Source organism: Psammomys obesus, unplaced genomic scaffold, assembly GCF_907164565.1.
Source record: "Psammomys obesus unplaced genomic scaffold, mPsaObe1.curated_primary_1811, whole genome shotgun sequence".
NCBI lineage: Eukaryota > Metazoa > Chordata > Mammalia > Rodentia > Muridae > Psammomys > Psammomys obesus.
In genome coordinates, this window is record NW_026587215.1 from 2,455,648 (window position 1) to 2,482,997 (window position 27,350).

General features: G+C 52.9%; 1 protein-coding gene across 3 annotated transcripts in view; it reads left to right on the plus strand.

The window, feature by feature from the left end:
• Cacna1i (calcium voltage-gated channel subunit alpha1 I) overlaps positions 1-27,350 on the plus strand; it is a 99,088-nt gene that overhangs the window by 36,401 nt on the left and 35,337 nt on the right. For all 3 annotated transcript variants that reach the window (XM_055602983.1, XM_055602981.1, XM_055602982.1), the window contains 6 exons: positions 1,191-1,288; positions 12,148-12,307; positions 18,969-19,284; positions 20,063-20,155; positions 22,636-22,948; positions 25,437-25,840. In XM_055602983.1, coding sequence (XP_055458958.1) covers positions 1,191-1,288; positions 12,148-12,307; positions 18,969-19,284; positions 20,063-20,155; positions 22,636-22,948; positions 25,437-25,840 — 1,384 coding nt within the window. The remainder of the gene's footprint in view (positions 1-1,190; positions 1,289-12,147; positions 12,308-18,968; positions 19,285-20,062; positions 20,156-22,635; positions 22,949-25,436; positions 25,841-27,350) is intronic.

A 27,350-nucleotide genomic window follows, 5' to 3' on the forward strand; every position in this document is an offset into this window, starting at 1 on the left:
GTGTGTGTGTGTGTGTGTGTGTGTGTGTGTGTGTGTGTGTGTGTGTGTATGGGTGAGCTTAGGTGTGCACTCGTGGGGGGTTGTGCGTACAGAGTGGAGTCTGCCGGAGCTCGAGGTGTGGACAAGAGTGGGGGAGGGGCCGGGGCAGCTCAGGTGAGGCAGCTCTCGCTCAATTACTCCTGGCACGACAGGAGGGGGCGATGGCTCACAACAGTTGGACAGGTTTATTGGGTGTGTAGAGAAAAGCCTTCATTTCGCACCCACACTGGTGGCAGGTGGAGCTGGCAGCTGTGCTGGAGCCGGGGTGGGGCGAGGGAGGTCTATTGAGGTCAGTTGTGTGTGTGGGGGGGGGAATCTTTCAGTGGGGGACAGGGCAGTGGCGTCTGGGCAAGTAGCATCTCACTGACGTGCAGACCGTTGCATGGGTCTTCAGGATCTCCCCTGTAGGAGATCTGGGAAGGCTCCCTGGAAGAGGTGACAGCCAGCAGAGCACTTCAGGGCAAGTGGAAGGAGGAGTAGGGTGAGGGCGTGAGGCTGAAGTGCTGTGTGACGCGCCAAGGCTGTCTCTGTTTGAGTCGCCCTGCCCAGCAAGGCTGGGGCTGACACATTTTGGGTCCATAGCGTTGGCACTGGTCTGGTGCATTTTGGACTCGGTGTGGAGAAGCTCCTAAGGCTCCAGAGCTGTGTGTAGGGCATGGGCATGCTTCCATCACCGGGGTGGTGGTTTCTCCAGGCAGAAGAGACCCAAGGAAAGGTCTGTGAGCCTGAGGTGGTAGTGGAGCTGTCCAGAACTTCTCAGAACCTGAAGGACACAGCACACCTGCCATGCCTTGGAGATGTGGTGCAAGATGCCCAGGCTGGTGTGAACTGGGGTGGAGGGGAGGCTCGTCCCATGGGATGTTTGGCTCTAGCCTCATCTAAGCTGGCCCAAGCCCTTAGCATCCTCTCTCTTGCTTTCTTATTGGGGCTTTGGTCCCTGGTGTGTTGGGCCCCTCTTAGGCCCTTCCTTGGGGTGGGGATGTTAAAGAGCCATTGTTGATGTCATTGACGCCCAGGTGAACTCACAGCTGGGTCTTGGTCCCTTTCTTCACTGTTCTCGGGAGCATGGGCGGCTGGGTGGTCGCAGCCAGGGACCTGTTCCGAAGTCTCTTCTCTTCTGTGCCATCCCTCATCTTCTCCTTTCTCCCTAGGATGGTCGAGTACTCTCTGGACCTACAGAACATCAACCTGTCAGCCATCCGCACTGTGCGTGTCCTGAGGCCCCTCAAAGCCATCAACCGTGTACCCAGTGAGTTGGTCCTCCCCGCCCACCTGTCACCGCCTGCCCAACTTGCCCCGTTTATCCAGTCAGAGAAGACAGATCAGTTCCTTCCTGGGCTGCATCCACGCTCATGGCGCTGGATAAAAGTCACTTTGCTCCCATTGAACTCATGGGCCAGCATGTGGGTTACACAGAGGTGCTGGGGGGTGGGAGGGTGGGTAGGTCTTGATGCCTCTGAGTCCACAGATAACTCAGATTTCAGCACTTGGGAAGTCCAACTCTCCTGGGATGAAAGGTTACCTGGGAGGCAGTCTTCGCAGGCTGTCAAAGGGGGCTTGTGTAAGAAAACAAAGTTATCAGAGCGAGGGAGAATGAGTTTAGTGCCTCACAGGGAAGCCAGTTCTGGCAGACTTAGAACTTGAAGCTGTCACCTACTCACCTACAGGACTATCCACTCCTTAGCCACCTGTGTTCCCACCCACCTGCCCACTTGTCTCTCCACCCACCTGTCCATCCACCCACCTTTAATTCATCCACTCACCCGTCTACACGCCTGTTTGTGCATCCATCCAGCCCCCCCTCATTTGTTCATGTGTCCATCTATTACTCGTTCACCCACCCATCCAGTCACCTGTTTATACATGTATTCTTGTAGCCATCCATCCATCCATCCATCCATCCATCCATCCACTCATCTATCCATCCATCATCCATCCATCCATCCATCCATCCATCCACTCATCCATCCATCCACTCATCCATCCATATCCATCATCCATCCATCCATCCACTCATCTATCCATCCATCCATCCATCCACCCATCCACCACCCCTCTATCCACTCTATCTATCTATCATCTATGTATTTATCACCTATCTATCATTCACCCATCTGCTCACTCACACACCCATCTACCCATTTACCTCACTGCTCCACCTACCCAGCTAGTTATCCATCCACCTATCCATCTGCCACATACCTACCTCTATACCTGTCCATTCATCTCATACCCCCCATGTATTGAGAAAATTGCCTTAGATCCACAAGCCCCAGCGTCCACTCTGCATTGCCCAGCCTGTATCCTCTTGATGTCTGAGCCTTAACATTCACCGAGGAAGGGATCTGGGCTATTCTTATTTGGGGGATGAAGAAACAGCCTCGAAGACACGGATCCCTCCTCAAGGATTCACTGCCAGAAAGTAGCAGATGTAAGATGGCTCCTCCACTGCCCTGTGTTTGGAGTGGGAAGACGTAGGGAAGGGAAAGAGGAGGACATAAGCTTGGGACTTTCAGATCTTTTTGGGGAGGCTAGGGCGCTGTTCCTTCTTTTCTTTCTCTCATGTGTATGTGCGCTTGGTGTGGATGTGTGTATGTGCATTTGCACGTGTGTGGGCACACACACATCATGTGTGTGTGTGTTTGCATACATGCCTGCATGCATGGAGGCCTGAGGCTGAGGTCAAGAATCTTCCTGGATCACTGTCTACCTTATTCTTTGAGGCACAGCTTCTTAATTGAACCCAGAGGTGCAGCGACTGTGGCTAGCCAGTTTGTGCTGCTTCTGCCTCCCGTGGGCTGGAATTACAGGCAGGCTGCTAGGATAACCTGATGTCTACTGGCTCCTGGGGATTAAAACTCCGGTCCTCACGCTTTCGAGGTGAGCATTTTACCCACTGAGCCATCTCCTCAGCCATCCAGTGCCTGGAACCGTGGAAGGAACCCCTGAAACACGTGTGAGCACATTGATCCGTCCTCCAGTGCAGGACCACAGAGCTGCTAAGGCACGGACAGGTGCAGCGAGGCTCAGGATGCAGGGCTCGGGAGAGCATCTGAGCTGAGACCCACGAAACCTGGGGATTAGCTGGCAGTGGGAAAGACCCACGGCGGGCGGGGCAAAGCAGAGCGGGGGTATGGCTGGAGCAAAAGTCCAGAAGCCACTAGCCTCTGACTGTTGCGATCTCAGGTACTGGCTGCTTCAGGGGCCAAATGAAAGATCAGGGAGTCAGGCTGATCCTGGAGGGGACTGGAGAGGTCAACAGGAGAGTGTCTCAGACATGGCCCTGGCAGGAGTGTGAGGTGAGCTGGTCATTGAGGGGTCTCCAGTGACTCAGGGAAGCAATGGCTAAGGCTGGGCAGGGCAGAGGGAGGGGGGAGGTACTCCTGAACCAGCCCAGGCCTGCGTGTCCTTAGCATTGGCTTTGAACCGCTAAGGGAGCGGCTCAACACTGAGAGCATAGAGCAGGGGCCCGTCTCTCCTGGCCCTGCCTGTAATGCATCTATTTCTGTTCTGGGGATGGCAGGGGTAGCCGCCTTCACTTACAGTCTTGTAAGCACAGAGTCTACAGGCCTGGTCACTTTGGAGGTGTGGGCAGGTCATCATCCACATGGGCTCCAGCAGGCCTGGGATCTGACCGCCATACAAAGGGACATTGGAGAATGGGAGAAGGCCCAGAGGGACGGGATAGACATAGGGTGTGGGTCTTTCTCTTGCTAGATGGTTTTCGGCCTCTGTGTGTAGAGAAGGAGATCTGTATGTATTCACAGGAGAACACATGTGCACCCGTGTGAGTGTATATGAATGTGCGTGTGCCTGGTGTTGGTCACTCATGGGAGCATGTGTGGAACCTGGCCACTCTGTCTCTCCAGGTTCCCCTGATCCCTGGCTGGCTGAGTACAGAGCTGGTTAAGTGGCTTTGGGACTGAACTGGCTACTCCCTGTTCCAAGCGCCAGCTTGCCTGTTCTCTGGGGGAAGGGCAGGGGTCAGTCTTGAGCCCAGCACCCCTGTGCTCTGGAAAGTTCCAATTATCGAGATTCTGTTGCATGGATAGCCAAGGGAGGCTCCAGGCCTTTCCTCAGGCCTTTCTAACAGCTAATGGACCCTGGGAACCCTCAGATGCCCTCTCAGCTGAAAGGCGCCTCTCTCAGAGCTTAGCATTGTGGAGAGGCTGAGAACGTGAGCCCCCAGGATCCAAAATTCCTTAGGATTGAGCCACGTTCCACAGAAAAGAACCTTAGGATAAACAATTCTTCCTCCTCCTCCTCTTCCTTTTTTCTTTTCTTTTCTTTTCTTTTCTTTTTTTTTTTTTTTGAGACAAGGCCTCTGTACATATCCCTAGCTGTCATGACACTCCCTATGTAGACCAGGTTGGTCTCGAACTCAGAGATCCACCTGCCTCTGCTTCCCAAGTGTTGGGATCAAACGTGTGCACCACCTCCGGGCTTAAACCCCAAGAGTACAGGACAGTTAGAAAATGGGGATCCCTGAATTCCAACAGCTCAGCCCTATTTTGTCCCTGGTTGTCCCATCTTCCTCTAGCAGTCACCATGTGATGAGTGACCCAAGAGGGGGCCTGGGCTTCTTAGCTGTGTCTGCCTTGGGATGTGTTCAACAGCAGCCTGCAGCTCTCCATTTTACCACTAGATGGCAAGCTAGAGAGCCAGCACTGGGTGGTCAAATTATCAGTGATTAATTGGGACATCAGGGAAGGGGGTTACCCGAGCCTTAAAAAAAGGCAGCGGAGGATAGAGTCTCAGCATGATCACCCAGAAAGACTCAACTGGACATCAGAGAGTGCAAGGCCTGTTCTACACTCTGCTACAACGTGGGCCTCAGTTTCCCTACCAGAACAGAGGGGCTGAACTAGTTGTATCAGGTAGGTAGGGGGGACCCAGAAGTCAGGGCTCTTGCTACAGAAAATTTCAAAGTATGTCCTTCCAGCCCACCCCTGCAGCTCTGCTCTTAGCTCCAGCCTTTGGCGGATAAAGGAAAGGAGACAGGAGGGAGGGAAGGTTGAGGAGAGAGGCCTGGGCTGAGTTCTGCTTCTTTACTGTGCAACCTCTTACCAGTCGCTGCTCTTCCCTGAGCCTTGGCATGATGGGACTGGGTTATCTGCAAGCCTGAGTCCCCCTCTGGGCCTGCCTCTGTCTGTACCTCCCCCAAGTCACCACAGTGTTTCCCTGAGCCCCGTTGCTTGAATCTTTTCAGAGTGGAAAAAAAAAATGCTTTTACCTCTAGTTAGAAACTTGAGCAGTCACCATGGAGCACGGAGCCAGCTCATGCTGCCTCTAGCTGTTGCACTCCAAGCTAGGCTGCTGGAAAGGTGTCTGCTTGGAGGACTTTGAGTGACCCCCGGGGCGCTGACCTGTGCTTGGCCTTAGAGTCACTGGCTCTGTCACAACTTACCAGCCCACAAGGGACCCTGGCTTGGCCTGGGCCGTCTATGCAGAATGAAGAAGGAGCTTCAAGATACCCGTGGATGGGGTGGGAGCCATGCGGCAGGGAGCTCCCAGCTCCAGGTCTCTGTCTACTGCACTGCCACCCCCAGCTCGCCCGGTTCAGCTCACCTGTGGCGGGATCCCAGCAAACCCTGTGCCCCCTGTCTTTGAATCCCCCACCTAGGAACTGCGGTTAATATCGCTACCCTCCATCCTGTTGTGTGGCTGGAATGGTATGGTGGGCTTGAAGAAAACGCCCCTCGGGATGTCAGGCGTGAGCAGTGATGGTCAGCTTCTGTGATAAGGAAGAGGGGACTTGGGGACATCTATGTGGAAGTCAGTCGTAGAAGAGCCCATCAAGGACTCAGAGGGCTCTGGGTGTAGGTGGAAAAAGATAATGGGGGCGGGGGGTGGCTCACATCTAGGCTTTAAGGAAAAGTGGCTGGAGTTTATCAAACACTTTGTCTGAGTCTCTCAAGGTCTCACAGGGCTATGCCACTCCATCTCCTAACAGACTATGGGATGTTAGGATTGTGTGACAGCCACTTTACAGGTGGGAAATTGGAGATGGGGTTCTGAGCTCTCTGCTGACTGAGGTGAGGTGTGGCAGTGGCAGTATAGGGGAGGTACCTGCCCTGGTACCCAGGTCTGCTTTGGCCCTTCCTATCCAGACACAGGCCCAGCTGGATCACTGTCAGGCCAGCTGTGCTGAGAAGGGACAAGAAGACCCAGGGTTCTTTCCTGGAAGGACCTAGGGAGTTTTATTTGGAATAGAGTCTGGTAGAAAGAGAAATTGTGGGACAGAGCTGATATGGACATTTTCTTTTCTTTTCTTTTCTTTTCTTTTCTTTTCTTTTCTTTTCTTTTCTTTTCTTTTCTTTTCTTTTCTTGGAGTGTGTGGTTCTGCAGGTTTGAGGGAAGTTGGAAGGAATGCTATGAGCAGTCCCTGGGCACATCTGGCGTTCCAAGGCTTCCTGTCCTTGGTCCCCAAAGAGACTCTTTCCTCCTGGGGTAAATAGGTCCTACAGCTTTCAAGAGGGAAGGAGAAAGGTGGGGCTGGGGGAGGGGGAAGATGAGGCAGGGACCTTACTGATACGAGTTGCTGCTTTCTCTGAAGAGCAGGATGGAGAGCATCTGGCCAGATGTCTGGTGGGAACCCAAAGAGATTGTGGGACATGCTGGGGGTGGGACCAGGGCAGTCAGTTCAGGTGGAGTACTGAGTCCTGTTCTAGGAGTCTGGAAGATTGTCGGGCAGGACACAGTTGGCAGGAGTAGGAGTATGTATTGGCCTCTCGATTTCTCTTCATCTGAAGTAGTGTTGCCTGGGCGGGCCCTCTGTGCCAGGACCAGAGCCAGGTATGGGTCAAAGCAAAGATTCATCCATAATCCCTCACTGTTGGCTGACACCTGAGCCCCAGGAGGTGAACCAGAATCCAGGGGTCAGGGTTAAGGCATAGCAAAGGCTTTGAGGAGACCTCACAGAAGAGGGTGACAAGATTTTGGAAGAATGTTTTCTGTGGGGACACATACCCTGGAGGAGGGACTCAAGGCCTGTGGGATGGAGGTGCTCTGTGATTTGGTGTCTGCCTTTTACCGACAGGCCCCTTCCAGGCTGGCTGGTGCCAGCAATTGTGACCCTGGCAGTCCGACCGTCTGCTGCCTGGCCCGGCCTCCCTGGCCCCTGTTGTGCCTCTGATTAGTTGGCTTGGCAACGGCAGGGCAGCAGACGGCTTCTCCTTGCACCCAGCATCTTCCTCTCCTGGCTGCTCAGTGCCTTGCACCAACCTGGCCAGATCAGAAAGTATGCAACCTTGGGGGCCAGGCCACAGCCCTGGTATACCTCTTTCTCTGCCGTGCCTTCCCCCAGCAATGGGTTGTCCCCCTGGCTGAGGCTGGCACACATCCCGTGATGTCTGCTTGAGTTGGCCTGGCTGAGTGGCTGAGCTAATCTGGGTTGACAGTCCCTCTCTGCAGAGCACCTTGGGCCCGGGGAGGAAATGCCTACTAGGAAGTGAAACTCCCTCTTGCCATCTTCTCCGTGGCCACCAAGGGACCTCTCAGGTCCTCTTGCAGCTGAGGGCCTGCTCTGGGGCCTCCATCTCTTAGGGTTGGGATGGAGCTGTTGTATTCATTTCTCTGCCTGGCACTTGCCATTATGGTATCAGTTTTGATATCATCTAGATCATCTACCCTGATGCTACTCACATCACATTCCTAGATCAGACCCCTCTCTCCTGAACCCCGCACTCTGACCCCAAATTAAGCAACTCTATGAGGATGGACAGTCTGGGGTCCCAAACTCCACATCCAGATGGATTCCTGTCTCCAGTGACGGCTGCTGTGTGACCCCAAACCAAGCTATCCCTGATGATTTCCTTCCTCCCACGTCCTATCCTCACCTCCCGATCCCGCCTTCCCAGCATCTCCAGGATCCTCCCTGTGCCTCCACACCACTCCATGTCATCTGCTTCCGGCCCTGCCTCCCTTTAGTTTATCACAATGGCGGGTAAGCAATGGCCAGGCGGGGCCAGGCGGGGCACACAGGGGCAGATGGACTAGATGCCCGGGAGGAAGTACTGACAAGCCACGAAGGGGGCCTAGAGTGGCAGGGCAACCTCAACAGTTAGATTCATTATATGACCACCATTGCCCTCCCGGTCACAGAGCCCATGAGCCTGTCCTCCATAACTACGTAGGCTCATGGAATGGAGGGGCTTTGTACAGGCTCCAGAGTGCTGTTTCCCAATGGCCTCTTGCTTTTCTGGTCCCTATTTCAAACCCTGAAGTCTCTCTCCTGACCCTGACTGGCAGCCCTATCCCTTTCCTGGTTCACCCATCTTCATAGTTAGTGCCACTGGACAAACGGACACATCCATCCATCCAAGACTCATCAGGCTTGCCTGTTCTCATGGGTGCTTCACCGGGCAGGGAACTTTGTCTGTTCTTTATTCCAGTTTCATTTCATTATTTTAATTAATTAATTGAGTTTTGAGACAGGGTTTTCCTCTGTAGCTCAGGCTGGCCTCAAACTTGAGGCAGTCTTCTCCCTCGTCTACCCTAAGTGGAGGAATTATAAATACTCTTCACCATATCTGACCTTATCTGGTTTGATTTTTAAGCTAATGAGTCCCTGGGGTTCAGAGCACTGTGTGCTGGCGGCAGTAGCTGCAGAGGGGAACATCTCTTCACCTAACACTCCTTTAAAAATTCTACTTGTTTCTTTTGTCTGTATGGGTGTTTTGCCTGCATATGTGTTTGTATACCATGTGTGTGCCAGATGCCTAGAAAGGCCAGAAGTGGGTATCAGATCCTCTGGAACTGGAGTTACAGATGTTTGTGAGCTACTATGTGGGTGCTGGGAACCAGAGCAGGTATTTTGGAAGAGCAGTCTGTCTTCTTAACTGCTGAGTCACCTCTCCAGCCCCCACCCCTAAGGCTTTCATTCTTTAAGCTGCTGTCTCCCTTACATAGAGCTGTTGCTCCGGGCAGGACCCGGGAAGGACTGGGAAATGTGAGCCTTGCTTGCAGACTTGCCTAATTTCAGAAGCCAGATTCAGAATGGTGGCTCTCTGGATCTGCAGAAGACCCCCCAGGGCCGTAAGTGCTGTGACTGAGGGAGAATGGGCTCAGGTCAGACACCAACGCATTCCCAGGGACCAGAAGAGGAGACCCTAGAACAGAGAAACACTAGAAGAGAGAGATACCCTTCTGACTGCACTGCCAGGAGGGAAGCAGGAAGCTGGGGTCTGCAGAGGATACAGTGGCACAGGCCAGGCCGGACTCCAGGACTGGACCCAAGGCCTCCTGATAGGAACTTTTGGAATAGGCTATGGGCTAAGTTCAAGAAGAAGAAGGAGAAGGAGAAGAAAGAGGAGGAGGAGAAAGAGGAGGAGGTGTGTGTGTGTGTGTGTGTGTGTGTGTGTGTGTGTATACATGCACTCTTGAATCGAATACATGTGTGCACATGGGAACTGCATGAGGCTGCCATGGCCGTTGTGGCCCCAAGAAGGCTATGTCTTTCTACTCAGCCAGGACTAGAATCTAGACCTCTTCAGTTGGTCTGTACTGGGTGCCATCAGGGGTGGGTTGGCATCAGATGTCCTGTGTCCTCTGTCCCTTCTTGGCTGGGGAACAGGCTCTTAGCTACACTCTTGGGTCTGTTGAAAGCCCGTCTCCATCAAGGGATTCCTGGTTCCTGACTTAAGCTGAAGACCCCCAAAGTAAGCCCAGGCTCAGAGAGGGAGAGTGTGATTGGGGACAGTGGTGCCAGAGGATGGGCACTTTTGACCAGGTGTGGTGAGAACCCAGGAAGGCTGCCTGGAGGATGAGAAAGAGCATGAAGAGAGAGAAGTCTGAAGGTGGCTCTTTTTCCCAAGTGTCTACCCTCCTCTCTACCCCCCTCTTCCATGTCTTCTCTCCCATGTCTTCCCTTCTCTGTTCTCCACTCCTATGCCTCTTCTTACTTCCTCTTCCTCCTGTGCCTAGACCAGGGTACTGGAGGAAGAGTGTTAGCATCCTACCTATCTTGGCTATTTACTATGCCAGCTATGTAAAAGAAGGCTTAGCCAGGCTCCTGGGGGCCTTGCCTGACTCCTAATCCTGTGGTCCCAATTCCCTGGGCAGCTAGGGATGAATTCAATTTGTGCTAAGTTCCTAATTACCTAATTACACCTTGGCTCTGTGGCCCCGGGACTCCCCAGGCCCCAGGGAGGAACCCTGTGAGAGTATCTGCGCCCCTGGGCAGAGGGAAACAGAGGGAAAGGGCTGTTGTTCAGGGAAAGTAACTGGCAGCTCGGATTTCAATATCCTGGAGAACAAGGGAAATGTAATTAATTGAGCAACAAAGGCCACCCTTGGGAGCAGCCAGGAGCAGCCAGGCTGGCGGTGCGCTAGTTAGTGAGTCGCGTGTGGAGAGGAGTCTGTGGCCTCCTCAAGGTATTCTGGTTCAGCCTTCTCTCCACCCACTGCCTCTGCGTGGACTCTGGGACTGCCCTTCTCAGAGCCAAGAACCCCTCAAGGGCTGTGCCTGCTTGGAGATCTGCTGGTGATAGTGTCATAGGCATCCCATCCCAACTCCTTAGACTCCCCTACAGCAAGCCCGGGCCCATCTCCAGGCAGCCATGCATGCTCCCAGGCCATACTTCCCCTCAGCCCCTCTGGCAGATTCTTTACACCCCGTGGGGCCCAGCTCCACCTCACTCTCCCCACACATTTGTCCTTGGCAATCATTCTTTTGCTCAACACTGCAGTCTCTGGCCCCTGCTGCTGGGCTGTGAGCTCTGAGGGGAATTCTCAGCATAATACTGGCAATCTACTGCATGATGAATGAATGCTTGCATGCATGCATACATGAATGAATGATTGCATCCCCAGAAAGACTTGCAGTTGGCTAACTTAAGTCCTTTGGTCCATTTGGGGGAGCAGGTGGTGGCCTGTTTTGTTTCTTTGCCTCCCCCAATGCATACCCCTTGTTCCCATGTTGGGAGGGTGGATATATAGCAATGGGGTGCTGAGCTCTGGCCCTGGCTGTTCTGAGTTGGATGACGCAGCCTATCAGGGAGCCCCGTTGCTTTTCCTGAGAGGACGTTGACCTAGTTTTGTGGGGAGGGAAGATGGGGGTGGACATTAATTATTGATCGGAAATCACTCCATGCTGAGTTTGTGATGCAAATCCATGATAATTATCCTCATTAATAACCACCTCAGTACCGTACTGGGATAAATCAAAATCCAACAGGACCAACTCTCCTTGTCACCATCCTTCACTCCTCCCCTCTCCAATCTTCCACTCTTTTCCAGTCTTATACATGAGCAGGCATCCAACGAACATAGACGAAGCTTATCTTCTGGGTTAGACCCTTCTGGTTTTGGGGGAATATTGAGGTGACTCAGACACAGACCCTGTTCCCCAGGAACTTACAGACCAGTAGACAGGACAGGAAGGTATACAGAGGAGTATTTATTAGGGTTAGATGTTGATGCAAACGGGACCTCTTAGGGTTGCACAGCATACAAATTGTAGCTGTGCAAAGTAGCCCAGGCTAGGAGCTGCTGAGACTGCCTGGAACGGGGGGGGGGGTTGTGAATGCTGGGGTGAGAAAAGGTCGGGACAGCTCTACAGAACAAAGTTTCACAGGGCTGTGGCAGGCGAATATGAGGTTGTTAGAGCGTTTCAAGAAGAGCAAGCAGCATAGGCAAAAGGACTGGCCATAGAAAGAGGCTTAGATTCGGTATCAGGCAACAGTTTGACTTCGTATTCTTTTGCTGCTCAGCCGGGGGACTCTGGGTAAACAGCTCCAGTTGGTTCTTTGAATCTCCTTTCTGAAGCAGAGACAACATTGCCAGCTCCAAGGGGTTACTGTGAATGCTGGAGGAGAGACTATTTGTGCTTGTCCTCAGGAAAGCACTCAGCACCTAAAAAAAAAAAAAAAAAAGAGCTCCAAAGATGTCTGTTCCTTCACCCATGATCTTCTGGAAGTGCAGCAGGGCCCAGAGCCATTTTCCTGGCTTTGTAGGCATAGGGGTAGACAGGGAAGAGAGAGGCCTTCTGGAAGATCCCAACAGGCTTGCAGCAGGAGCCTCCATCTCTCCTCCAGCCACCCCTCGGTTTCTTGAGCTGTCTGTCTTTTTGCTTCTCTGATGCCACCTCCTCCACCCTTCCTCTCCCAGGCATGCGGATCCTGGTGAACCTGTTGCTTGACACACTGCCCATGCTGGGAAATGTGCTCCTGCTCTGTTTCTTCGTCTTCTTCATCTTCGGCATCATTGGCGTGCAGCTCTGGGCAGGCCTGCTGCGGAACCGCTGCTTCCTGGAGGAGAACTTCACCATGTGAGTGCCCCCCCTCCCCATCGTAATTAGGCTTTCTATTGCTTTGGTAAAAACACTGGGACCAGAAGATCCTGGGTGGGGGGAGGTGGAAAGGGTTTATTTCCTATTACAGCTTGTCATTCATTATCTAGGGAAGTCAGGACTGGGACTCAAGCAGGGCAGGAACCTGGAGGCAGGAGCTGATGCGGAGGCCAGGGAGGGGTGCTGCTTACTGGCTTGCTCCCCATGGCTTGCTCTGACTGGTTCTTATAGAACCCAGGACCACCATCCCAGGGGTGGCACCGTTCACAGTTATCTGCTTCCTCCCACAACAATCATCAATAGAAAATGCCCTACAGATTTGCCTACAGGCCGATCCAAGGAAAGCACTTTCTCAATTAAGATTCCCCGTTCTCCGTAGAACCTAGTTTGTGTCAAAGTGACATAAAAAACCTACTCTGTTCCCACTGACTATGACCTGCCTCTTACTAAATCATTTACTAACTGAGAATTGGGCCAACAAAGTAGGAACAGCCAATGTGGGAAAGCTGGATAGGAGGAGAGAGGGAGGTCTGGACATTAGAAGAACAGAAAGTTCCAGAACCTAGGAAGGTGTGTGTGTATGTGTGTGTGTGTGTGTGTGTGTGTGTGTGTGTGTGTGTGCCATTGTGAGATCAGCTCACAACCTGCTGCTGGGTCTAGAGGGGGAGCCAGGCGCCCCTCAAGGCAGAATGTCAATAGCTGCTTAAAAGATGGGTTTGGTTTCTGAAAATGATGTCTTTGGAGTCCCTTCCTCCCAAGTGGTTCGTGCACACACACTGTGTGTCTGGAAGTCAGGGTGCTTCAGCTTCCAGTGTCCACCAGCCATGGGGCTGCTGCTGTGTGCCAGGCCCCACAGAGGCTGAAACAGAATAGTGATCACGTCTGTTTTAACCTGGCAGATGTACCTAGGGTCCGCCCTTTGTTGAGCTAGGGCATCCACGGGGACGAAGGCTAGAGTTGGTCTCCAAGGCTGACTGTCTCTTCTGGATGTCATGGTGTGGGGACACTGCATGTGTCAGCATGAGCCTCCCTTTTCAGGGTTTGGAACACTGGGGACAATGTGGTGTAGCGAGGGCTGAAGGTTGGGTAGGGACTGGCCTGCCTGCCCATTGCCGGGGTGTGGAGAGCAGTGGGGTACCTGAGTAGGCCAGAGAAGAGCCACCTTGTTGGGCGAGGGCCCCACGGAGAGTGAGAGAGGGGCTGGTACACTTGTGTGAATGCTCAGCAGAGGCGAGTCCTGAGTAGTCAGGGGCCGGAAGAGGGGAAGACCTTCAGGGAGCAGAATGTTGTGTGAGCTGCTGGTATTGGGGGTTCAGCGTGCATCCGTGCCCGCTCTGTTCCATGTGGTTCTTTCTTGTATCACTCTGTGGCTGGTCCTGTCTCACTATCAAGCTCAGCCCTCATGGCACCTTCTGCTGGAGGATTGCTGCCTCTTCCCCAAGCAGCGAGCACACTATTAGCTAAACTTCCTTGTTGGCCCATCTTCTCTTGCAGAAATCCCATTTGTCAGCTTGAGTATTCGGGGGTCTCTGGAGCAGTGAATACTTGGCCTTGGGACACCCTAGGATGTGGGTTCTCCCCTAGACCAGTTCCTCACTCTTTTTTCAGGACCTGCAACAGGTCCTGTTCACTATGAATGAATGAATGAATGAGAGAGAATGAATGAATGAGGGGCTAATTAAGATGCGGATAACAGCATGAATGAGATCATGAAAGAATGAATGAATGAATGAGCGGGAGAGTGAATGAGTGAATGCCAATACTGCACAGAATCAGGTTGAGAATAAGACTGCTTCTCCTTGGCTCTGCAGCCAGAGAGTCTATGTGCTGGTTCCTGGTGGCTGTTTTCATGTCCTATGCAGGCCCTGAGGGTGTCTGTAGCCCTGCTTGGCTATGAGGAGGGGAGCAGGGGGCACAGTTCTGTGGACATGCCCGGACCTCAGTGTTAAAAAGGGCCAGGGTGTAGCTGGCCCACTTGGAAGAGGAATTCCAAATGTGAAAGGAGCAAAAGACAAGACATAGCTGGCAAGGCTGGGTGACTTTCCCGAGCTCCCAGTCACATGCTTACAGGGCGGGTGGCCTTGGCTTACAGGCCCCACTGGGATAGAGGATGACCATTTTTCAGGAAGAGGAGGCTGGTAAATTACAGGCTTGAGCAGAAAGCGAGGCCAAACTTATCCCTGTAGAGGGAGGCAGGGTCAGAGCTCAACTCAAAAGACCCAGCTCACGCAAGATGCAGAACAGCCTCTGGACGGCTTGCAAAGTAGGTCTTTCCTGGGGCTCAGACAGATGGACTCTGAAGAGACCCCAGTTCAGGATCTGGCGAGCCAGGCCTGGCCTTATACAGGAGCCACAGGCGCCCAGTGGGGGGAGTCCCCTTTTCCTCTTGGCTTGTATTCCCACCAGCTCGTTGTTTGGAGACTTCACACCTCTAGCCCCAGGCCAGCCGTTCCGTGAACAGGCTGGTAGAGCAAGACCCTTCCTAGATGGAACCCATGGGTGGGTGCTGGACCCTCCAGAGACCTCGTAACAATGCAGACAGGAAACAAGGCCTAGAGAGGGAAAGGATGCACTCAAGATCACACAGCAAGGTTCCTTTCTGGCTGTAGGGGTCTCAGAGCATGGATATCACAACAAACATTTGCCTGCCACTTCCAGAGAAAGCCCTGCGCTGTTCCTTGGTCTTGACCAAGAAGATCAGGGAGCTAAATGTGTACTGGGAGTTAGGGTGTTGGACTGAGAAGAGAGGGCTTCTGGGATGTCTATAGATGCAACTTTGACCTGAACTTGAAAGGTCAAGAATGATGTTTGCTGAATCATGGGTGGGAGTTGAGGTGGGAGTTAATTTGCTTTTGTTTGGTTGGTTTTGTTCTTTTCGAGACAGTGTTTCTATATGTAGACCTAGTTGTCCTGGAACTCAGACTGGAGCTGTAGACCAGGCTGGCCTTGAACTCACAGAGATCCTTCTGCCTCTGCCTCCTGAGTGCTGGGATTAAAGGCAGCCTCCTGCTGCTGCCATTTAGGTGGGGGCTGGGGCAATGGAGTCGATTTTAGGGTCTAATTCTGCCTCTGCCACTTGCTAGCCGTGTGACCTCAGCAACTTTGTGCCTCAGTTTCCCTACTACAGAGTTGTTTTGAGAATGACCCAAATCAGAACGTGTAGAACCTTAGGACAGTGCCTGACCCCAGGAAGCACGGAGCAGGAGTGAGTCATTGTGCAACGCCATTGTGTGTTCTACCTGTCCGTCTCTAAACTCCTGGCGGGAGGGAGTGCCGCTGTTCCTTTAATTGGGATGGCGCTGAAATGGCACCTGGAATCGTGGGGTTGTGTGAGCTCACCTCAGTCTGGGGCGGCAGCTGAGGCATGGAAGCCTTTAATAAATGCACACTGAGCGGCAGAGTGAGGCTGAGTCTGGTCCTGGAGAAAGACAGCTGGTATTCACAGTGTGCTCAGTACATGCGGGGCACTGTGCTCAGCAGGGCCAGTTCAGTTGCCTTCCCAGCATCTTGTGGGGGGAGCATTAGCCTTACTTTCTGGTTAGTGGAAATGTGTATGTGTGCCGCTGTATACGTGTGTGCATGTGCAGAGGCCAGAGGCCAATGTTTGGGAGGGGAGTCTTCTTTGATTGCTCTTTACTTTATATATATATAAAATATACATTTTTTTTTTTTGGATGGGATTCTCACTGACACTGGAACTAATCAGTTTGGCTAGACAGGCTGGCCAACAGGCTCCAGGAACCCTCATGTCTTTGTCTCCCCAGTGCTAGAGTTATAGACACATAGCATCATGACCAATTAGTTTTGTGGGTGCTGGGGAATCTGAACTAAGGTCCTTACTCAAGACAAGCATGTTACCAATTAAGGCTGGCATCAGTAGAGCCCTGGGGAACCCCAGGAGAGGGGTTCAGAAATACTACAGTGGCATGAGGGTTGGGTTGCCCGTGTTATAGGCTGATCATCTGAATTGGTGTCTGGGTACAAAGCTGGCCTCTGGCACAGCTGCCCCAGGGTTTCTGAGTACATGGAGTGGGGCTGGCAGAGGAACACCAGAGGGAAGGCTGGCAGGAGGGTCTTCAGGAATGGCAGACGTGGTCAGCTCAACATCCCTCAGTGCTGGCCCCTGCCTCCCAGATCTCCTGAGCTCTCCATCCTTCACGGAGCCGCCTCCCACCTGGGCTGATGTCCACAGTGAGCTGGAAACCTCAAAGCGTTGTGTCACTTTAAGACGGCTAGGTTTGCAGGAGTGATGAAGTCTGAAAAAGAACAGTTTGAAACAAAAACTTTGCAATACATGCATCCACTGGAGGAGACCCCAAATCTAGAACATATCAAGAGTGACTTGACCAAAAGCTGATAAGAAACGTCCAAAAGACCTTACCAGAGACCTCTCCAGGGGAACAGGAGTGGCGGATAAGTATTTGAAAAGGCTCTTCTCCTTCCAGGTCTTAGGGGAGTTGTAACTGAAATGGCACTGGGGGTACCGTAGTGCCCTAACAGGATAGTTAAAATGAGAAGGACCTGCATATCGCCACAGACACAGAACAGGCGGCGTTCCTCTGTGCTCGGGGAGGTCTCATCAGATCTTCAGGATCCATTGTGGGGGGCTGGACAAACACACCCTCAGCTTGTCATGCGTACCCTGGGGTTTTTCTTCGAAGACAGACTTGTTGGATGGGGGGTGGGGGCGTGTAGCTCAGTTGGCAGAGCGTTCCCTTGGCACGCACGAGGTCCCTGGATTCAGTCTTCAGCCCTGCAGAGAGGAAAGCAAATCACAGCCATTGAACTGTGGCTGGGGCTGGTGGCTCACACCAGCAATCCCCGTGCTCAGGATGCTTCGGCAGAGAGGTGGCTGGAGGTCAGTGTGGGTTTTACTGCTCCCCATCATCCCACACACCCCATCCCCCACAGAAAAGAAGGGTGGTTTGTACCCACTCGAGCATGCAGGCAAGAGTAATTCTGAGTCATAAGGACCCCATACCCAGAAATGACCCAAATTGACAGATAGATAAATAATAGCCGTGTGCTTGCACACTCAGAGAACTCACTCATAGGTAGGTGCTCCAAGGAGTGGCTCTTTAAGTCCGCTAATGGTCGGCCCCCAATCCTGTTCAGCTGTACGATCTTTTTCTTTTTAAAGCATTGCTATTGAAAAAAATCTCAGAGCCCGAAGTCGGAAAAAAAAAAAAAAAAACATTCTCAAAAGGTTTCTGGCTTCATCTTTCTGTCTGGTCTATTCCATCACAAAGAACTTTGTGCGTGGTGTATGATGGGCAGAGTGACGTCAAGGTTGGTTTATAATGGGTAGCCAGTCTTCCCAGAACCACGAGTGGCGCAGTCCAGCCTTTCGGCAGGGGATCAGAGGGATGTCTTTATTGGAAGCAGGTGGTCGTGAGCCTTTGCCTGGTTGGTGGTGACATTTTGACTGTTAAAGGATGTTGATGAATTGTTATCCACATGGGCGGTGAGGTTTACTCTCCCACCATCAGTGCGAATGTCTGTTCACACTCCTTCTTCCCACACTGAGTTACAAAACCTCGAGGTGGCCTTCAGAGGAGGCAGCGTTGGTGTTATTTCTATTTGCTGTTTTTTGTTGTTGTTGTTTTTGTTTTATGAGATAGGAGCTCACTGTGTAGACCAGCCTGGCCTTGAACACAGAGACTTGCTGCCTCTTCCTCCTGAGTACTGACATTAAAGATGCAGCTGCCATCTCCCCTAAATGTGTTTGTTTTTTTTATTTGATTGAATTAAGTTGATTTTTTTTTTTTGACAAAGTATTTCCACACAGATAGACTGGCATGCACCTATACTCCTAGCACTCAGGAGGTAGAAGCTGCAGGATCTGGAGTTTAAGCTCATTGTTAGGTGTATAGAAAGTCCGAGGACAGCCTGGGCAACTTGAGACCTGTCTCAAGCCACCTGCCAACCAAGCAGACAAATCAGAGACAACATCTTGTTATTCAGTCCAGGCTGACCATGAACTTCAACACTTAGCCTAGGTTAGTCCGAAACAATCCTCCTGCCTCAGCCGCCTGAGTGCTTGGCTTATTGTTTGCCTTAAAACATAGGTCTGTCTTTATGTGTTGTGGTCCCCGCTGAGGGCTCTAGTCCTGTAAAACACCACACTAGGCTCATGACTACAGTCTCAGAGTCCTCTGCTGTAAGGCTAGTTTCTGCTCATCTCTTCACTTTTAAAACCTGCCTGGATGATTCCCCGTCCCCTTGAACCACCATCTAGATCAAATCACAATGGGATTTCATTTGTGATTGTGCGGTGGGCAGAGAAGAGCTTATGACCGACGGTCACAGATGAGGTAAGCTGTGTCCAGTGAGGGAAGAGACTGGTCCAGGGCCACACACTCCCCCAGGGAGCCCTGGCTTAGCTCTGTGAAGGGGAGGCTCCTCTAGGGAAGACTCCTCAGAGGAGAGAACCATGAAAAGGAGTCACTAGACCGGTGAGGACTTTTTTGATCATGACAGAAGTGGGAAACAGTGTCTCAGGAGGGGACTACACGGTCCTGGGCCTGGAGGTAGTGATGTGGCCTTGGGCCAATTCTGCCACAACATGGCTTCTCTTTGCCTAGTACAACTGGCAGTGATCCTCCGCCGCCACTCTTTGACGTGCCCTTTTCTGTGGCAGACAAGGGGACGTGGCCCTGCCCCCTTACTACCAGCCAGAGGAGGATGACGAGATGCCCTTTATCTGCTCCCTGTCGGGGGACAATGGCATCATGGGCTGCCATGAGATCCCCCCACTGAAGGAGCAGGGCCGGGAATGCTGCCTGTCCAAAGACGATGTGTATGACTTTGGGGCGGGGCGCCAAGACCTCAACGCCAGCGGCCTCTGCGTCAACTGGAACCGCTACTACAACGTCTGCCGCACGGGCAACGCCAATCCTCACAAGGGCGCCATCAACTTTGACAACATCGGCTACGCCTGGATTGTGATCTTCCAGGTGAGAGCATTCGGGCCTAGGGCTTGGAGGTCAGCTGGCAGTGGGTGGCATGGCTGGCGACCTCACTCAGCAGGTAAAGTCTTGAGCTTTGTCCCCTACTCTCTGAGTGACCAACACGCTGGAGGTACAGGCTTCAACCTGCTCACTCTGCAGGCAGCAAACCCAAGGTTCAGAGGAAGGAAACATGCCTGTTGGCCATGTGTGCGCTGACTAAATAGCATGTCAAGATTTCAGTCCCCCTGGGCTCACCTCAAAGCCTGTGCTCCTTACAGACACCCAGGTGGGCTGAGTCGTAGCAGGGAGTATTGCTTATTGAGGGCAGAGGCAGGGTGTGGTTCCGATGTAAGGGCTGGCTGAGCCAAAGCAAGGCCCCACCGGGATAAGGAAGGTCATTCCTGGAGGGGTGACGACTGAGGCCGGGTCTGGGTGGAGCCTGATTGGAGTGCATAGAGAAGGGAATGATCAGCTGACCCATGCCTCATTTCTGCCGGGAGCTCTGCCAACAGTGTACTGACGTGTTAGTGGGCTAAAGCCCAAGGCTTTCAGCTTCAACAGCTTGTGTCCCTACCCCCAGTGATGGGCAAGAGAGGACGGGAGTCCCTGCTCCCCTCCTGCCTGGCAGTGTGATGTTGGGCAAATGACACCGGCATCTCTTAGAACCTTGGTTTCCTCACCCATGCTGCCCGCTACCCCAGCCCTTGTCAGTATATGTCTTGAATGCTGGTGTGCAGGATGGCTTGTGCCTTAGACTCTGCCCCCGTCCTCATTCCTGCTGCAGGTGATCACTCTGGAAGGATGGGTGGAGATCATGTACTATGTGATGGATGCACATTCTTTCTACAACTTCATCTACTTCATCCTGCTCATCATAGTAAGTATCAGGGCGAGTTCAGGACCATGAACTATGGCATTGGTGGGGATAGGGAGGAGGGGAGGGGAGGGATGGACAGTCCCCAGGAAGCCCTCAAGGCTAGGGGAGCCTGGTAGGACAGGGGGCAGCTGGAGGAGTAGGCAATCTATCCCCAAAGGAGGGATATTTTTAAATGCAGTCAACCAGCTAGTGATTGAAAGGGCTTGTCAGGGCTGTGGCTGGGAGCATCCATCATGTCCCCTTGCCTTCACGTCTCATCTCTAGACTTTAACACCTACCCCGTTGATCCTGCTTGTCTCTCTCTGCTTGAATCTCTAGTAATACATTCTTTCATGGCCTTAGCTGGGGGTATGGTTCCATAATGGAGCTTCTCAGGGGTTCCATCTGGTTCCCATTTTTCCTGGGGCAGACAAGATGCTCTGACTGCCAGCATGGGGCTTGTTCCTTGGTAAGTAAGACACAGGGTAGGAGGCTGGCCTTGGTGGTGGCCTGGTGGAGCTCTGGGGAAGTCTTTGAGCTCTAGATTCTCTGCAGCTCTGTCTGTGATCAGGTGATGAGGGCAGGGTCTATCTGTCTCTGTAGGCCAGTACTTCCTGTCCTTGCTTTCTAATGTCCACCTTGCCCTGCTTGCTTGTGGCTTCTGCCTCGGCATAATCCATGGAGGTAAGGCTTCTGGGTGAGCTGTGTTCACTCCCCAGCATGAAGGCTGGGTTCTCTGGCTTCCTGGTGGTGGGTGAAGGCAAGCTTGGCTCCCGTGAGTAACACCCTGACTGAGGAGTCAGAGCAGGCTGGCTGCTGACTGGAGTCACACATGCTGTGATGTAGCTCTAGTGATTTCCAAGGGGACCCTGGGGCCTTGGGTTCAGGAGAAACCTCTGGATGAAAGGAAGAAGGGCCCAGATTTCATTTTGCATCACGGGCTGTTCATCCACTGTCCCCTGGAGGAAGACAGAAGACTCTGTCCTCTCCCACAGGAAGCCACAGACTCCTCACAGACTTTGTGAAATGGGTCAGTGGCAGTGATTAGTTCTGAGGTGATGAGGAGGGTTAGCTGGGACACAGCCAGGAGCTTGTATACCCTGCTGTCCAGTTAAGTGGCCGGTAAATGTGCCGTGATGTTATCGAGGGCCGCTTGAGTCCCAAGTGCCCCTGTCTCAGGACAGAGGATGCCATCAACAGGCTGGTGGGGTCTTTAGACTTCACACACTGTTCCCAATAGTTCTCTGATCAGAAAAGTCCTGCGCCTGCTTTGCTCCAGCCTCTGGCTTTACAGATGGGGAACAGAGGTCCAGAGAGGACAAGGCTGGCCTGGGTCACCCAGGGCAACCACTGTTGAACAAAGGCTAGGTAGGGGCCTTACAGGGGTGAGCAAACGGAGATCAGGGTCTTATCCCTCTGGTTCCTGTGTCCCTAGCCAGCTCAAGAGAGAGCAGCATTCTGGGAAATGCTAAGGATAAGATGGAGGCAGAGGACTGCTAGCTATCTTTTTGTTTAAGAAGCAGTCTGTTTCCCAGAGTCCTCTGGGTCAGGGAGCCATGTACCCCTTTAGCTCTTCAGTTGTATCTGATGGGGAGAGAGAGGAAAGAAGGATGAAGTAGTGACTGGGGCAGCCATCTGCATGTACCGTTTGGTGATATCCCAGAAGGCTAGAAGCCACATCTCCTGCCAGGCCAGAGGAGCTCATTCGGGGTTAGTGAGCACCAGGGGAGGTGACAGGTACTAGAATAGTTAGACGGGACATAGAGGGGCTACCTGGACCCATGTCTCCTTCCAAGCACACAACTGAAATCCAAGGCGGTGACTTGAGGATTATTGTGGCTTTTTCCTCTTGGCTTCAGCATCTCTGTCCTACATGAGTTGGTAGTGAGTCCAGGTCTTGGTGATGGGGCTTGGATGAAGTCACCTGGCTGTGTCTTTCTCTGCAAGGACTCAGTGATCTCTTCCTGTCCCGTCTGTGTATCTGTGTCTGTGTTTCTGCCTTTCTGGGTCCCTCCATCTTCCCTGCACCTCTGTCTATTTCTACCCCAACCCTGCATTTCCATGTGCTCAATTCTGCCCTCTCCCTCTCTGTCTCCCATCTCCATCTCCTCTTTTCTCTTCTTTTTTCTGTCCCCTCTCTTCTCCCTCTTCTTCTCCCTCTTCTTCTCCCCTTCCCCCCTCTCTATATATTATCTATATATTATCTCTATATATTTGACTCTCTGTGCCCTGGCTGTGCCTGTCTTGCTGTCTTGCGTCTTGCTTTCGGCTGTCTTCTTTCCTCTCTTCTGTGTCTCTGATCTGTCCTTTCCCCTCCCCACTTCCCCATTTCTGCTGTCTTTCTCTGGTCTCCCTCTCTGTTTCTTGCTCTTGCTAACTCTTTCTCCATCTCTCTGTCTCCTTCTCCTGTGTCCACCTCTCCTCCCCACTGGCTCTACCCCTCTCTCTACTTCTCTGTCCCCACTGTCCCTGTTCCTGTCCTTTCCTCCTGTTGGTCACAGGTGGGCTCCTTCTTCATGATCAACCTGTGCCTCGTTGTCATAGCGACCCAGTTCTCGGAGACCAAGCAACGGGAGCACCGGCTGATGCTGGAGCAGCGCCAGCGTTACCTGTCCTCCAGCACGGTGGCCAGTTACGCCGAGCCTGGCGACTGCTATGAGGAGATCTTCCAGTATGTCTGTCACATCCTTCGCAAGGCCAAGCGCCGTGCCCTGGGCCTCTACCAGGCTGTGCAGAACCGGCGCCAAGCCATGGGCCCGGGGACACCGGCCCCTGCCAAGCCTGGGCCCCACGCCAAGGAGCCTAGCCACTGCAGTAAGTGGCCTTGACTCTGTAGCTCATATGCCACAGTCTGGGGTCTCAGAATGGCGGCACTGCAAGTGGGTCAGTGCTTGATGAAACAAGAGGTGTCCACATCAGATGGAGGATCCCAAGAGTTCTTTTCAGGCTCTAGTGTTTCCTTTATGGCCAGTCCAAGACTCATCTACTCTACTCAACCCTGCCTTACTCTCTATCCAGCTCACTCTTGCCCTGTTTCCTCTCCTTGGAGAAATTCTTCCAAGTCTTGTGGGCTAACCTGGGTACCACTCCCTTGAACCTATACTTGAAAGTCAAGTGATTGGCTCACAGCCTTGCAAGACAAACCTCCTTCTTTGTGGCCACCCACATCACCTCCACTCTGGCTCCCATGGATGTTCCCTACTTACCAGCACACCCGAGCAATGACATCAGGCCCCTAGCACAGTGGGCAGTGCATGTCATGGCACATTGGGACCTTCATCCCCATGCTGTGCTCCTGCCTCATGCTCGAGTGGTTCCAGTCTGTTTGTGTGGGTCTGGTGTTTAGCTTAGAAAGCATGCCCTCTGGGCTGGGTATGAAGTGCAGTCGCTAGTGTGCTTGTTGAACTGTGTGAAAACTAGGTTCAAGCCCTAGCACGGCAGTAATCTTCATGCTTGGGACATGGAGCGGGAGGATCTCAAGTTCAAGGGCATGCTTAGCTACATACTGAGTTCAAGACAAAGGTGGGCTACATGAGACCCTGTTGCAAAGAGACAGAGACACAGAGAAACACAGATAAAGAGACAGACAGAGACAGAGACACAGAGAGATGCACACACGGAGAGGGGTTCCTTAGCTCATTTCTTTCAAGAAGTAGCCCCGAGAAAGGGGCAGAGTAGAAATAGTGTCTCCAGTTTTCAGATGGGAAAACCAAGGCCGAAGGAGATGAAAGAGTCACTTAAGTGGCCCAGTGTGTCAGTGCAAGACTCAGTCAGATGGTATGTCAGAGGTGCAGGGCCCAGCATCTGTCTCTAACTGCAAATGCACCCAACCCTAAGAGGAGGCCACCCAGAGCTACCCGAGACTTCAGGTTTGGTTTGCTTTCTCCCAGCTACTGCTGAGAAGTCAGCAGGCCCCCGGGACTGTTCCTTGGAGCAGTTGTGGAGTGTGTCATGACAGTCCTGTTTTCCCTTGTGACCTTGACCACCACAGGGCCTCCCATCTCCTTCTCCAGGGCGGGGCTCAAGGGATCTACTAGTTTGTGCCTGTGACTCACAGATACTGTCTGAGGCCCTGGCTGGTGAACTCCGTGATCCCAGCCCTCTTACCCTATCAACTGGAGACCAGCAGAGATGAGACAGCTGCCCACGGTCCTCAGACATTAGCCATCTAGATGTGGTTCCAGCTGGCCTCTAGGCCAGCCTAGTAGAAAGGAGAGCTGGGGTCCGGGTAAGGCTAGTTCCCACATTCCCAGGGATAGGAGTATAAGGAGGGCTTCTTGCTCTTGCCACAACCCCCACTTTGGAACGCTGTGGAGGGAAGTTCTGCACTCCTCAGGCCTCCATACCTTCCTCTTTTCCTGTGCTTCGTGTTGATGTGGTCTGAGAAGGGCTTTGATCCTCCCAGGCTGGAGGAGGATCTGATGTCTAGTCACTTGGAGGCCGGTGTAGAAAAGTGCAGGCTTTCCCACTTTTCTTTCCCATTAGTGCTTTTTTCCCCCCTTATCCAAGCAAAATGTGTTTATGGTACTGTAATATAGGAAAGCATAAAGAAGAAACCAGCCAGGTGGTGGTAGCGCACGCTTTTAATCCCTGCAGTTGGGAGGCAGAGGCCGGCACATGTCTGAGTTAGAGGCCAGCTTGGACCACATGGTGCGTTCCGGGATAGCCAGAGCTACACAGAGAAAAACTTAAAAATAAAGAAATAGATGAATAGATAAATAAATAAATAAATAAAAGAAGAAACAAAACCAGCTAGAGGGAAGCCTTCCTGACACCTCTTTGAAATGGCATCTGCTGTCACCCTTCCTTCCCCTGCCCCCACCCAGCCTGACTTGCACAGGTACGGAGGGAATGCCTGGGCACTCTCAGAGCAAGAGTCTGCCTCTGTCTGGTCTTCCTCCCTTCACACAGATGGGAATGCAAAAGCCACCATAGCTTCTTCTCAGGGGTGTCCACTCTCCACAGAGACCTACAGTTTCTAGATCCCCGTAACTGTGCCTGGGAAGGTCTGTTGAGTGACAGGCCCAAGGTCCAGGTCAAAGGTGACCAGCAGTTAGCACGGACTGAAGTGCCAGGCGCGGTGGTGAGCCTGCCACACGTTTAATGGAGACAGTCATCTCTCAGTCTCGTCAGGTGGATGCTCCCATCCCTGCTTCTGCATAGGGGCAGACAGAGCCTAGAGATGAGAATTTCCCAAGAAGCACTAGGCCCACGAGGTGAGGTTGGCTTGTTTCAGGAAGTGTCTCCAGGAGAGGTGGGGAGCTGGTTTGGACACTAATGCTGCCCTCTGTTTGCTTTTCAGAGCTGTGCCCACAACACAGTCCCCTGGACCCCACACCCCACACGCTGGTGCAGCCCATCTCCTCTATTCTGGCCTCTGACCCCAGCAGCTGCCCGCGCTGCCAGCAGGAGGCAGGCAGGCGGCCCTTAGGCCTGGGCAGTACTGACTCAGGCCAGGAAGGCTCAGGCTCTGGCAGCTCTGCAGGGGCCGATGGGGATGGACCCCAAAGCAGTGAGGATGGGGCCTCCTCAGGCTTGGGGAAGGAGGAGGAGCAGGAGGATGGGGCAGCCCGACTGTGTGGGGATGTGTGGCGAGAGACGAGAGCCAAGCTTCGGGGCATCGTGGACAGCAAATACTTCAACCGAGGCATCATGATGGCCATCCTGGTCAACACTGTCAGCATGGGCATCGAGCACCATGAGCAGGCCAGTGCGGGGTACAGGGCTCGGGTCCGGTGAGGGTGGAGAAGCAGGCCAGTGGAGAGCCTGGGGTTGAGGTTGGGCAGGGGTGGAAGGGGCAAGCTGGACTCATCTCCACATCATGTCTGTTTCCCCAAACCCTGGCCAGAGCGGAGTCTAATCCTTCTATATGGCTTCACAACTTTGCCCAAGGCCACACTCTAGGGGCAGATGCTCTGGGGTAGCTTCAGGATGAGCGGATGAGGAGTGAGGCTTGACAGGACAGGACTCAGGGGTTAAGACTCAGGGCCTGCTTTTTCTCCTCCTAGGCTGCCTAGAAGTCTGTAGCCGACAGGCTGCTCCTAGGGTAACAGCCTGTCAAATCTGGGCTCAAATCTGGAATGACCCTATTTCCTGGCTCCTGTCCACTTGTCTTTTTTGGAGGCGTGGCTTCTTTGGCCTGCTCCTCAGCCTGGTGGGGTACCCCCCTTGCCAGCTGGCTATGTCCGGCTCACTGACCCAAGGTTCAAGCCCTGCTTGAACCCACTTCCTGTGGGAAGACTGATACCCTAGCAGGATTTGGATTTTGACCCCCTTGGCTTTAGTGTCACCATGATTCCCCTGCCTGGAGGGGGCCACACTCTTCATGTCTCTGCTCATTAGCTCACCAAGCATAGGCTTCATTCAATTTAGTTAAATGTGGCCCCTGGGGCTGCCGCCGCCACTCAGGTGGCACTGCAGGTTTACCAGCTATTTTGACTTAATTAAAAAGATCTTTGGGGAGGGCTGCTGGATGGGATCTCTTCGAGGGGGGAGGCTGTGGAGAGGCGAGGCCTGTGCTCTGCTTCAAGCCCTGGACTGTCAGAATGCAGAGGCCCAGCAGGGTTTACACTCTTGGGTGTGGCGCTGTGGGAAGGGTGTGGCTCTGGTGTCCACACCCTTGCTCTTCCAGAGAGGGGCGCTGTCCCTGGCTCTGGCTTGCTGCAACCAGTTGGTGAGAGAGCCAGTTTTCCTCACATTTCGGACTTTAGCAAGCAGCTGTTAAATAGCTGCTTGTTTGAAATGGGTGATGGAGACCATATTTATACCATGGACACTGGGAGACAGTACAGATTAGGGCTGTTTTCTCATTGGTGGGTTTACCTGAGCCTCACTGGTCTCTCACTTCTTAAACTCCCTACAAGGCAACACCACAGCCAAGGCCACTTCCTTTGCCCTCCAGAGTGACCGGGGCCAGTCGTGGCTCCCTGCATGAGTCTGCTCACGGTCTTCTCCAGTTCATATCTCTCTGCCACACCCCACTTGAGCAGGCCTGCCTTCTTTAAAGATTGGTTTTTAACCCAGCTGTGGTGGCACACGCCTTCAATCCCAGCACTTCAGAGGAAGAGGAAGGCAGGTCTGAGTCTGAGACTAGTCTGCTCTACAGAGCAAGTTCTTGGACAGCCAGGGCTAACTCAAAGAAACCCTGTTTTGAAACCAACAACAACAAAAGCAAAGAAACGAACAAACAAAAACATGTTTTATTACATCTCTACCC